The following is a 14,050-nucleotide window of genomic DNA, read 5'->3' on the forward strand; positions in this document are numbered from 1 at the left end:
CAGGATTTCATGGTTTGAGCATTTCATTTTTTTCTGTATAAAAGGGGGAGGGATAATATTATCTCCTTTCTCCTGTTCTTTGCTGTCTGCTCTGTTCAATTAGACTACAAACTCTCTGGAGCAAACTATTTTACTGGCTTTCTGTGGTGGTCTCTTATGGCCTACAGCAGTCATAATCATTTGAATTGTTTCCATCATTAATCAGATCTCAGGATGAGGCATTTTCTGCCCAATTCATACATCACGTACCTGTAGGACATGCAGGGAAGCATCTGGTCGGTCAAATGTGGATGGGAGAAGCACATGGTTGAGACTGCTGCCCACCCTGTATTTGCCCTGCTCAGCCATTTCAAAGACAAAATTACTGGTCAAAATTGGGTAAAGTGGGAAAAACTTGCTGAATTTCTTGGCAGAAGCACATTTTTGTGGGCAGGTTGTAAAGATCTGAAAAAAAGTGTTTATAATGGAAAGGGCGACACCATCTTAAATATGTCATTTTGCTGAAATAGCACATAGACAATTTTTAATATGTTTTCTGGGGAATGCATTTGCCATAGAAGATCTGAAGCCCGTTAGGTTGTGATGTGAACAAGTACATTTCATTTTATATACAGAGGAAAAAGGGTAGGTAGGAAGGCCCCAAGTTACAGTCTCATTTAATTTAGAAACAAATATGTTAATAATTTTTTAGCATATATCTCTATATTTTCTCAAAGATATGCTCAAGTGACCTGATGAAACTCTTAATACCCTGTCCTCTGCCCACCCTGTAATAAACTCAGTTCGTACCACCTAAGGTTTTAGTGAATACCTCTGTGGAATGACTACTTTGTTAAATTTCAGGCAACGGTCTGACTACTCATCATTGGGAACCACAAAAAACCTTTATGTGGGAGCTGAAAATTTCTGACAAACATTATGCTCCTGTACTGTAGTGACACACTGAAGTTTGCCAGCAGAATTTCTAAGAGAATGTTTTTGAGACTTCAGTCACTGTCGGGGAAGGCACATGCCTTTCTATACAGAAAGATTTTATAATGATCAGCCTTTTTAAAGACCAAGAAGAAGAGAAAGAAGAAGTCTGAAGAAAAGGGAGGATAGGGAATAACTTTTCTGTGAGGAAACTGAAAGGTAGGAATTCTGAACCACAGAGATTTGTGGCTATATGGTATCCCTGGGCAGAGGGGTTTATTGTGTACTTTTTTCCACATTGGTCTTAATGTATTTATCCTGTCTTCTCTCAGTATGGAGCCTAGGAACTCGAGTGAAGAAAGATCTGTGCCTGTAATGTGGGAGATGCAGATCAATAGGGCATGATTGACTGCTCTGTTATAAACTTACACAGCACAGCACTGAAATTTGGTTCCCGTAACTACTGTTAAGAGTTTAAAAGCCATCTGTAAACTTGAGCTGGGACTAGCCAATGCGCGTATCAACACTGGGCTGCTGCAATTCCATCAGTGGCACACTGCCAGTGTCTACACTTTGTCTGAGTGAACCAAGCAAACATTCTGTCAAACACATTCTGAAGTGAATAGCTTCACTAGACTTATTTTCAGAACGTATAGCTTTAATGTTTTAAGAAAAATATGATATAGAAGTAGACGCAAAACTGACCTGTCAGTTCCCACCAAGAGAAGAGTCTCTTATTTTCATTCTCAGATGCAAACTCAAAGAAGAAAGCCTGGAAGATTGTTTATAAAATGACTGAGCACATTCCAATGAGGCAAGGACATTGAACAGAGTGAAGAGATGCTCATGAAGAACATTCAAGAACGTTACATGAAAGATGAGACTCTTTAAGTATCTAGTTTCCTGTCATCCAAAGTTCTTGGATAAATTAATAAGGCATTTAACAGCTATTAATGAAGCAGAGAATCTCTTATGCAAAGAAAAAATAAACTTCAAGTGGGCAAAACTGTGAAAGCAATTCCGAAAAGTGAAGTCGCTGGAGTCAGCACACCAGGATTCATCTGGATGATCATGTATCTTGCTACAGGTATCACCAGCCTATCTTTAGCCACCTTCTGGAAAGACAGTTCATTGATACGAGCTAGATCAGCACAGGAATTTGTTTGATGTGCTTAAGAGATTGGTAACAATAGCTTGTAACATGACTGGACTGCGTTGCGAGGTGACAGTGTTTCCTTGGAGACAGTGAATCCATACAGCCCCAGCCAGGATCCTTGCGGGTTACCTCTCTTCAGAGGATGTAGAACTACCTCTCTATGCAGGGGCAAAGATGGGAAGATAAGCTTTGACTGTAGACAAATAGCCTTATGCAAGATGTGAGGATTTTATGCAACAGCAAGACATGTCTGAAAGGTAGGAGGGTGAAAGAAGAGAAGTAACTGTAGTCATTGCACAGCTGGCTTGACATGCTTTGACAACAAAGATAGTGTTACAGGATTGAGTATCTTTTTAAAATGTGCCAACCTGTATTGCTGATGGAGATTGTTGTGTAGTGAAAACAAAAAGAAAAATGTTTTTTCTCTTGGTGTCATTGGCTGATTACTGAAAGACAGAAGGTGTCTCAACAAAACTGTATGATTTGTTGTAAAAATGCATGAAAGGCACATTGATTGAGATGTGGAATTTGTATCCTTTCAAGTTAGATCCATGAAGAGCTGCATGGGATGTTAGTTAATGTGCTAGGAATGTATAATTATGGTGATAAGACCTAATTATGTTAATTATGTCTTTTTGGGGAGCAATTTTATGATGCATAAAGCAAGATAATTGATGATACAGCTAACAGCAAGGATGAATTGTAACCATAACTTACAGGTGTGTTTGTCAGCAAATTATGCTCAAAAGAACTGCTTCAAAATGTTGCATAATGTCTCATAATACTCCTATAAAAAAATAATTGAAAGGTAATAGAGCATGGAAACACTATGTCCAAGTCCTCTACTATTCTAAGTTCAGAGAGTTCTCATAACAAATGTTTGCATACAACCAACAGCTGCTACATAGCAGTAAATTATGTGCATTTTGAACAAAGCGCAGCCTGAATTCTGAGTATGCTATCTTTTAAATACCTATACAAATTGCGTTTGTAAGTTAACCCTGCAGTTCATTGTTGTTGATCAGCTTTGGCATGTGCAATTGACTGAGACAACATAAATAACTGGGGGTTTGTAATGTGCAAGCAAACAGCTATTTGTGCAAGTGATTTGGACAGATCCGTAAGCAGCTCTCTTAGAGCCTGTGCAAACTCGGCAGCTCTGACCTAGATCTAAGAACTCTTTGCTTTGGGAGGATTTATCACCCTTTTCTTTGTTTTTTGGTTTTGTTGGATTTCTGTTTTTTCTTAAAGATGATCTTAAAATATGCTAGATTTGGTTCTTTTCCTTTAGACTGGTCCATGTTTTTCACTTCATAGTAGCAGGACTGAAGGAGCTTGGAGCACCTTGCTGTTCAATAGCAATCTGACCAGACTTTCCTGGGGATCAGCTACACAGGAGCACAGGCCTTTCCATCGTACATGTTCTGTGATTTGGTGGGATGTGAAGCTGTAGTAAGCACCACAGGAGTTCTGACTTTGAATATGTGAAGAGGTGGTATAAATAGCCCTACTACTTGTTCCCAAATCTTTTATCAAGGGCGTTTCAGATCTACGGGGAAAGCAGCCATGGTTCATTGAAAGCTAAGCATGCTCAAGGCTGCTGATTCATGAAAAACAGCTCGGAATAAGAGTACTGGAGGCTAGACCAGACCCCAAAACTGCTCAAAATACTGGGACAAACGCCTTTCAAATCCTGCTTGCAAGGGTTTGCTTATAACCTGCTTTAACTTTAATCCTCTTCCACCAAGCTTTCCATTTGCCATTTGCTGTGAGGCAAAGCTGAACCTGTGCTGGAGAGTCGAAGGTGTTTGTTTTTCAGGGCTGCTGGTTATAGTAGGAGAGAGGAGTCTTTTGACTGACAGTCTTTGTTTAACAGTCAAATATCTAAAACAATACACAGGAGGAATGTTTTTCACTCAGAATATCTTTCACTGGTGTAGTTTCAGAAGTAGCTCAACTATAGCTCTTCAAAGTATTTCATGGGCTTTTAATATATTCTACACCAAAAGTCAGCTGGACTCAAATGTACTTGCACTGCAGTTAGTAAATGTACAGCATTTTGTTGCCTATGAAAATTTTGCCAAGATGTTGGTGGGAGAAGAAGCAGACCCATTTCACGGACACACAACTGACTGACATCTTGATAAAGTGTGACTTTTATCAGTGAACTCTGTAGGAGTGTATGATTTTCCAAGATATGGCCTAATATCTCATAAATCATGTTTTGAAAAATGCAGTAGCTGTTCTGTACTTGTTCCTTCCAGTTTACAAAATATGTCAGCTGCTTAATTCCCCACTGGGGCTTCCACTGAGGAAAATGCATGAAATACACTGGGTTAGTCAGGAGCCTTTCGCTTACCCCCGCAGTCTGTGCTACCTCTATTCAGCTCATATGCAGCAGCTCTAGATTTCAAGGCGCTAGCCAAGAATTGCTTTGTACAATTTCTTCTTAAGTTCATTTAATTATTTAGATGAAATGGCTATTTTCTATATTTCAATGATGCTACATGGAATAGAATGATTTCCCTGAGCTTTTTTGATGTGATCCGAAATCGTCCTATTTCAAAGCACACTTTAGGCAGTGGAATCCTCCTCGTAAAACTTCAGATGCCCTTAAGTTGAGTCCACCCTCAGGAAAGCCTGTGGGCTCCCCATGTAGGCAGTGTGGACTGCAGTTAACTCCAGCTGAAAATAATAGGCATCGAGGCTGGGTTGAGTCTCTACTGGCTGTAGAGAATGCCAAGAAAATTTGCTAGGTCTGGCTTCCCAGCTAGGTGGGAGAAATCCTACTTTAGATGGGGGGGTTAGATGTTTAATGTTCATTTGAGTATTCTGAAATTTTGTACATGCATTTGATATCAGTGGCAAAGCTGTGGCTATGATACAAACAACTAGACTTGAGGGCCAGCCTCAGAAATCAGAAGTTGGTCACACACAAGATTTTTGCCCCTTACCATTTTACGTTTTCTTTCCAAACCTCTTTCTTAAAATATAGTCAAGTATCTCCACTGAACAGACATCATAGGTATGCTCCCCCACCCCAAAAAGAGAGAGAATGGAGGAATGGTATTGCCACAGAGGGTTTCCATTAGTGAAATTAATTCCTCTCTCATAAGAATTTAAGTCTATGATTTATGATAACCACCGATTTCTCACTGCAGGCAAAGTGAGAGGAAATGACTCAGCCTGGACAGACGTCATGAATCTAATTTTTTTCCCCTTAATGCTTGATATAATCTAGTGTGCTGCTCCCAGAGGTGTCATTGGAGATTCATATCCAGCCAAAGGGCCTCACAATCAAGGCAGAAAATTTTGTTACTTTCACGTATTGTGTGATCTGTAATTGTTTGGAATTGCATCCTGCCTCGTTCATTGCCATAGCTTTTGCATCAATTTTGCAGCGAAATAGTAAGGAAAACAAAGCAAGGGAGAGAAAAGTGGTGTTGAGCTTGCTCCTTCAGAAAAATCTTCTGTGACATAATGTTAGGGTCCAGCTGGTGCTTATTAAACTCGGGCAGTTTAGAGATGAAAAATTCTTCCTTCTGTCACTCTTTCCAACAGAAATCTCACTACCCACCTGATTGGAGAAGCCTTATCTATCACATATTGATTCTGGAACTGTATGTTTTATTTTCTATCACCAATACAGAATTTTGTGAGTGGGTTTCTGTCAAAAGAGGAGAATAGATATCATGTTAAATGGTTCAGCTAAAATGTTCGATCCCATATTTCAAGGGACTAGGAGTGTATGTATTCATGTCTTAGCAGAGGAGGTAGTATCTAGCTGAGAGGAAGGTAGGCTTTGAAAAGTCTTGCAGTTGTAAGCAGTCATTTGAATACATCCTAATGAGTTGTTTCCAAAACTGAGAAGAATAACGGATTTTTTTTTTAATATAAAAGAATTTTTACATATTTCTCTGATATGACCTCATTTAACATACAAAGAAGCAGAAGCAAAACAAATACCAAGACAGGGCTAAGCAAGAGTTCCCAGAGGTGGTTTTTTTTCCATTTTTTCTTTGTATCGGCCAAATGTAAATCCTCTTTTCACAGAGTTGCTGTGTGTGTGAATGTCTACTGATCTGTAGCAGCACACACATGAAAAAATGGTCTGTTTGCCTCAAGATAACCTCTAAAAATGCCTAAGTAAATGTTATTTTCAGAAATGCTGAGCTTTCTCAGCTTCCCTTAAATTACCTATGGTTTGTTGTGGCTGGTTTGATCCCATTAAAAAAAACCCCAAACATAAAGCATGAAGGGAGGAGTAGTTCCCTATGTTAATACTGCTCTGTGTAGTCTGTGTGCACTTTCAGACAAAAGCTAGGAAAGATGTAATAATGGGGTTTGCTGGTGCTTAAAAGAGGCAAGGCAATCTTTGTAAGGTCAACAGTATATGTCTCTTCATGATTATTTGCCAATAATCTGTAATTGTACGTTTTAACTGATGTTCTATTTAGCTTGTCAGTTACACTCAACATGAAACTTTCATTACCATCCTCACTAGAGCATTTTAAAAATGCATTTTTATTCTCCGTTTCTGCTCCTGACTATAATTGTTTTAATGATGCTTACTGACAGCTGATATTTTCTGGCAAGCTCTCACCAAGCTTATACAGTGAAAGTTAAATTATAGTTCTGTGTGCGCATACTACTAAATTAAAAAAAAAAAAAAAAGTATTCCTTGGTAAATTTCTAAATTGCAGCTGTCAATCTGCAAATTATTCAATCTCTCTGATGCACAATTGAAGAAATAGCATCATTTGGGGTATATAAAATATACTTTTGAAGGTGTTCTTAGGCAATGCAGTAGCAAAGCACACATGCACGTGAATTCAAGGCTCTATTGAACAAAATTTAGCTTTTCTCTGGAGCCTTGATATTCTACTAAAACATACTCAAGGGATTAAAATAGATATGCAATTGAAGTATCTTTTCATACGACCTGGACCCATAAAAGCAGGGCTATACAGGATAGAAATGGACATATGCTATTGAACAAGTTCAGTTCTTCATTTTCTCCAAAACTGTTTGTTAACTGCCAGCAAGTTCCCCTTTCTAACATGTGGACATATCTGTGAAAGGCTTGCAAGTGTAAGCAAATGGTGCTGAGGTGAGACGTCCCACTAAGGGACTAGAGGGGATTACCTATGATTTGACTGCAGGATCATGTGGCTTGTTGTCTGGTGTTAAGTCCTACCCCTTGCTACCCTGTATTTTCTGTTGTTATAGTTTGCATTTCTCTGAACAGAATTGATTACTGGTTTAACATCTCCTCTCTAGTTCCTCAGGTCTGACTACAAGCAATCAAAATTTCTGTAAATCCTATTCATCCTGCTGCTCCTTCCTAAGTGATGCACACACTGTTCCACTGGTTTTATCACAAAACAGCGGAATCATCAGGCAGAACTGTGGTTCTGGGCTACCTTCCCCAGTAAGTGTTTGGCTTACCAGTCTGATTACAGGTTTATAAAAGAGAGACACTGACAAAGAGTAACTAAGGCAGAAATCTCCTCCTCAGCTTTGAAGCTGATAGTTTCCCCTCCTTTTATCTTCCAAAGCTAGGTCAGATTATAAATAAGATTATATGATACGGTGTCAGCAGTGGCAAGGGATTTGACTCAGCCTTTGAGCACCATGCACTGAACTGGGTGCAACGGGTAAGTATATAGTAAGTTCTGAAAAGGCTGTGTGTAAGGTATGAAAGGCGACAATACAGATATCCTGCAAGAAGATCCCTCTCCAATATTTGAGCCAATTCATAGAAGTAAACCAGAATGGGCTTTGGTAAATTACACCTACACTGTGAATTCCCACAGCATTTACCAGCTCCTGGATGTGGCTCTCACTGGAAGGTGCAGAGTCAGAGGTGCATGCTCTAACTCTCCTCACCTCTTAACTCCATCATCATGGTTTCCAGTGCAAGAAATACTGGAAGTTCAAGCAAATGTCAAGCTGCATTGCACCGAGGTGTTCCCCCACTGTAGGCAATCACGGTGCCGTGTCTGTTGGGCATGACTCCAACCACACCTGCTCTACACATTACAGGCAGCGTTAGAGACTTTGTTCCTTGCGCACTCCTGGGAAACTGATGGCCAGGAGGTTATAGAACATGTTTTAGTGGAAAAGCAAAATGGACAGAAACCTCATATTCTCAAATGCAGTGGCAGCTTTTCTGTATTTAGGTTTAGTGCCTCACTTCTGCTCAGGATAAATTGTATGTAAGCTTGTCCAGGAATGTGTTTACATGCATATGCATACACAAATGCATGCTGTTTTATCCTTGCTTCCATACATAATTTTGCTATTCAGCAGATGGTATTAAGGCAGAAGACATTGTAAACATGTATGAATATTATTTTTACCACAGTAAGGCAAGAAATATGAGAAAATACAATGCCAGAAACTGAAAAACTCAAATGTTTCCTTTATGACTTTACCGTGCCTTTTTTAAGCTTCCTTCTGATTCCTTCAAGTATCTCGGCTGGTGTGACATAGAAGAACATGAGGTTCAAGGAAATCAGCTCCATTGTCCCCGAGTGAGAGAAGGTAAAGATCATAAAGACATATTCACATTTAAGCCTTAACTCTATCTACTCAAACATTATATCCTTAAATATTACGAGCTTAAATCATGGGGTTTGGTATTGTTTTGAAAAGGGGCAGGATTCTATCCCATATTGTACATGCTTACTTTTTTTAACCACCAGGAAAATACCCTTCATAATTTTGAAAATGGGGGAAAAAGCCAAAAGTACAATTTGTGAATTTTTAGGAGTAACATGGTGTTGATTACTTTTCTGAAAAGTTCATTAATACTTAATTACTGTTCAGAATACAATAGCCATATGCCAAACAAGAAACTGAGTGTGAAATCCAGTCCTGCAAACAGTGGCACATGTGTTTTATTTTAAGACTGAGTTGGTCCAATTACAATCTGTAGACACACTCAAAAATACAGAATGAAAGGTGGATTTCAAAATCCAGTGTTTGCATCTTTGGGACTAAGCAGTGGAAAAAATCCACACTGTCCTTGCTTTAGTTAGAAATTTAAAGATGTCCATAGTTCTGGGAATTTCAGTAGGCTTTAAACTTTGTCTTCAGCGTGTGTCATTTTTAATTCAAATGAGGGTTTGAGTATGGCCATTGATCCCAGTTGCATTTGTTGTCAGTGATCTGAAAGTTACAAACATATCCCTTTCTCAGGATAATTAAAGGATAAGTACATAACTGTTACATAAACTTATAGCATGTGAAAGAATATATAGAAATGGTATTTTAGAATTCATATGCTTATGCTCGACTGTTTAGAAAAACCTTTTATTCTGAGCTGTAGAAGAAATGTCTTTTACTAACCACATCATCACGACCTTAGGTTGCTTGCTGAATTATGAACCCAGAAATGATAGAAAAATCTTCACATTAGTTTACATCTTAGAAGCCTGGAAACCTACACACCTATAATATTATATATACTTCTTCATTTCAGGTATCTTCCCAGACATATAGATAATATTTCAGCAAGCAACTAAATGCCAGTTCCATATCACATCCATTATTGTAAATCTTTTTTTCTGACTAGGGCCCTCAGAAGAAGAGCTATTTTTCAGAGGAGAAGAACATACTTTGAAAAAAAGAAAACAAGTAACTGACACAGAGAAGTGGCAAAAGAAACTGCAAGAGAACTGGGAAAACTGTGCTGTAAAACTTTCTCATTAATATTTTGTACTGCAGTAGTAAATAAGCCAAATAATAATGTGTTGGCTGCTTGTCGCATTTAGCAGGTTTAAAGCTCCAGTTGGCCCCGTGACATTGTAAAACAGAAGGTTTTTTCTAGCTGGAAGAAACACTGGAATATACTATTATTTAGGTTATGACCCAAAAGAATGAAAAAAAAAAGAATGTTTTTACAGGGCTTCATTTGCGCTGGGGCATATGCAAACTAGTGACATTCTTTGCCTGCTTAGTGCCTTCCTCAAAAATTGATGATAAATGAATGCTTAGAGAATGGACCAGTTTCATTTCAGCTCTTTCACTCTCTCCTCATACCAGCCTGTGCAGCTCTTTTGGCTGGAGGTACTACATTATTGATGGTTTCGATCAGCAGTAAGTTACGACCTCCCTAAGATCACGGAGGAAGCCAGGTAGTAACTTCATCTAACACTGAGATCCTGTTCTCTGGATCACGCCTCTCCCTATGCATAAACATATGATACCGACTGGGGAATATTGATAGCTGGCTGCTGCCCAGCACTTTTTTTCCAGAGAAGTTTAGAAACCAAACCAATAAGCCACAATCACTTAGTGCTGTTTTCTCCACCCGGAGCACGCACACTGGCATCCCCACTCAAAGAGGGAAGAGGGTCTGGACAGTAAGATTCATATGCTTAAGTGGTGGTTTCTTTCTTCTTTACTTTCAAAGAATTATGCAGTGCATCACTAAGATTCTAGTGTGAATTTGGCAAATGGCACTACCATATTGTTATAAAAGCAGCATGATAAAATAGATTAATCTTTTAACCAATTCTGACACTGAAGATATTTAATGATAAAGTTATTAGAAAGCAACAAAAAAAAAAAAAGTAAGTGATTGATCTTATTTTTTTCCTTTCCCAGGAGTTGAACCTTTCATTTCAGGACCTGGGTGACCATTATCAGGTGGAAAAATTCAAAAGGACTCTTCAAAGATTAATTCGGGTAGAAAAACTTTGGTTGGTGGACAATTCTTTGACAGACCTAAGTGCCATAAGGTTGCCAAGGTAGGCAAAATGTCTTGTTTCTATTTTTATGCAATATAATATCATAGAAATTGAAATTATTATTTACTTAAGTAATAGCTAGAGCAGACTCTTAAGAACTGCAAAAATATAATATTTTGGGGGGTTATTATGTTGAGAATCCATCACTATATTGCTATTCTGAATTTATGTCATCCCCAAGTTGAAAATATTCCACAAGGCCACGTGATGTCCCCTCTATTCCTGGTGCATAATTAATGAGCCTCATCAAGTTAAGTGAATTTGTGCTGAAATGGAAAGTTATTGAACACTGAAGGAATCTGTGTGAAGAGGTGGTAGAACATAAACCAAGTGTGACCGTAACAACTATATTTTTATAATCCTTCTATTGCTACTATGTTGTCATTTGTCTAGGTATATAGAAAGTTGTAATCTTGAGAACAGGAATAACGCTGTATCCGTTGTACAATATAATCCAAGCTGACCGTATAAAATGTAGAGATCTGATCTTGCAGTCCATGGGTAGGCAAAAACAGCACAAATGTAAAACCAGTGTGAAAGCAGGTCTTGAGGAATCAAATTCTTGTATCTCATTGGAAGCCCTAAGTTGCCATGACTTTGATTACGTGAAGAGCCATCCCTGTGTTGGTTTACAAGGTATATACTATTACAGATGTGATCAGTGATGTCATATGCTTTGTACTTTACAGATGCAGAGAACTAAATGTCAATAAAAACCACTTTACATCCTTCAAACAGCTGCCAAAGATACCTCAGATTCAGCACTTATCACTTGCTGAAAATAACATCATGACACTAAGTGGACTAACAGACTTCAGACACACTCCACTGGAATCGCTTATACTCAAGAGGAATCCTTGTGAATTTCAAGAGGGATACAGACAATGGTAAGTCTTACCATCTCATAGCCAACAAAATTTGATCAACATGAAGAAATGTTTGTGAGAGAGTTCAAAAGGAATAGGTTCTCAAATACAGCAAGCTCTCCCAAGCAATCTTTTTATATTCACATAGTCTCAACTATGGTAAATACTCCAGCAACATGGGGTAGTGAGCCAGTATCTGACAATAGCCACAAAATATTCACAAACTGTTTAGGAGGTTTTCTGATCTCATGACTGGCAGTTCTTGAACTGAACTAAGTCCGTGGACCCAGTTTAGAGACAGAGCAGATAAATTAGATTCTCTTTTATTAATAGAAACTACCTATTACTCAAGCTCTCTTCAGTCTCCTTGCATCCCTCATCTCTTCCAAAGGAAGTCTAAATTGCATTACATGTCAGAGATGGAATCAGAAGGTTGTGTTGAAAGATGGGAGCTAAAGCAAGAGAAAATGAAGTTACCTTCATTTGATGTTTTCTGGACTCTGCTCTCTGTGGCAGTGCTGTGAAAGCTGCACTGGTTGAGTCCCCACTCGGGGTAGGTATATGTTGCAAGCAATGCAGTGTAGTGTAGACTTGACAGAGCTGCCTTGGACACTGGAAAAAAAAAATCAAATCCGAGAGAGAGTAGAAAATTCAGGGGAAGATAATTCATTCTAAGTCTCACGCATGTTTTGACACTCACACCCCTATTCCATTCTTCCTCCGTTGCTTTGACTCCAAAACCCTGTTGCCAGGAAAAAAAAAATAATGCACACAGGTCAGAAAGGAGGACAAAGTGTGTTCCTTCTGAACTCCAGAAATCTGCGTGCTTGCATGTTTTCCCTGGCTACAGAGAGTCATGTCAGCCATCTACAGAAGGCATTGTTGATATTTTTGAGATAAACTTTACAGCATGTGTCTCAGGAGTCATCTCTTCCTGGAAGGAGAAATAAAAAGAAGTTTAAAAGAAAATGTTAAATGAAAACCTCTCTGGGTTTCCAGTATGGTTTTTCCTTCAGCCTAATAGGCATCCCTATGACAGTGTGATGGCGATGCTTGTGCTTTCCAAAGGTAGATGGGCAGGTATCAAGTTGAAATTTAAAAAGAAAATTAAAAATGATGGATCTCACATTTTATTTTCACATTAAAAGGTCCAGGAGAACAATAGATGAAAGGCAATTTTAAACAATTACTAATTATGTTTCTGCTCCAAATCTTACCAGTTCTTAAGGCAATTGAATATTGGTATTACACTGGTATTACTTTCACTGCCCAGGTTGGAAGACAGAATGAATCATTTGCAAGCACAAATAAACCCGAGTTAGATGCTGAGATTGAGCACTGGAGTCCACACTCACCTCAGAAGGCACAGAAGCAAACACCGCAGCATGTGGTTTAACACCCTGTGCGATGCTTGTGGAGGGGCTGGGGCTCTACCAAACTCTTCCGAGGAACAAAACAGCAGTCTTCGTGGCTGAGGTTAGAGGTAGTGATGTGCTTTTTAAAAGGGACAGCGGATTAGGAGGAAGAGCCATTCATCTTGCTTTGGCATCATGCTCACAAAACAGGGACTTCTTTGGGAGAAACAGAAGTGCAAAAAGGTTTGCAGAGAGACCAGTTTCCCTGTCACAGAAGGGTAAAACTTGAGTTGCGCTTCTTGCAATCTGCATCTTTTCTTTTCAGCAGTCTAGGAAATTCAGTCTAGGCTAACAGTGTGTCCTCTCTTTTGCATTAGACTGGTTTGGTTCTGCTCCAAACCAAATGTGTGGTGCTTTACTGAGTCTGAGGATATAAAACTTGTGCAACGGAGTGAAACCTGATTTTTTTTAATTAGCTCTTTATTAGATAAATTCTGCAAGAAATGTCAAATATGTTTGAATCTACTGTTTGTTTTTTATCAGTGTCTATTTTGTTCTCAACATTTCCCAAGATTATGTATCTCAATTTCTATTTTTCTTTTGTCTCTTTTTAAGTGTATTCTCCAGTTTGCCAAATCTGAAAATGCTGGATGGTATCCCAAAACTGCCAGAGGACTGTTCACCCCGAGTTACCAGGTTTTTTTTCAAAATCTGTACTATACTCTAGCACTGTATTTTTGTAGGATCACAACCATGCTAGAACCACCTCACTTAAAAGAACAAGAAATCCTGTGTACGGAAGTTACTGTTTCTTTGTGATCAAAGAGATAATGAGGCAGAAATATGATTTTTTGAATGTGTTTGTGGTACCACAGACTTGAATTAAGTATGGATAAATTATATGTAAATAAGACATAATATGTATACTGAGTGTCATGAGTTTAGTGTATTAAAAATATTGGGTGAATTTCTTGTCCAGGAACTCTGTGTAGACAAAACTTTGCA

The 14,050-nt window shown here is 38.6% G+C and overlaps 1 protein-coding gene across 1 annotated transcript; it reads left to right on the plus strand.

Annotated features, from left to right (window-relative positions):
- Positions 1–7,167: 7,167 nt before the first annotated feature.
- On the plus strand, positions 7,168–13,816 carry LOC308072303 (uncharacterized protein; the record flags this gene model as incomplete). The annotated part of the gene is made up of 7 exons (XM_080408958.1): positions 7,168–7,178; positions 7,349–7,499; positions 8,521–8,614; positions 9,648–9,766; positions 10,682–10,824; positions 11,514–11,711; positions 13,661–13,816. The coding sequence occupies 7 exons, from the start codon at positions 7,168–7,170 to the stop codon at positions 13,770–13,772; spliced, it is 828 nt and encodes a 275-aa protein (XP_080265084.1). The 3' UTR covers positions 13,773–13,816.
- Between the last annotated feature and the right edge of the window lie 234 nt (positions 13,817–14,050).

The sequence above is a fragment of the Falco punctatus genome (genome assembly GCF_963210335.1).
Source record: "Falco punctatus genome assembly, chromosome: 13".
Lineage (NCBI taxonomy): Eukaryota > Metazoa > Chordata > Aves > Falconiformes > Falconidae > Falco > Falco punctatus.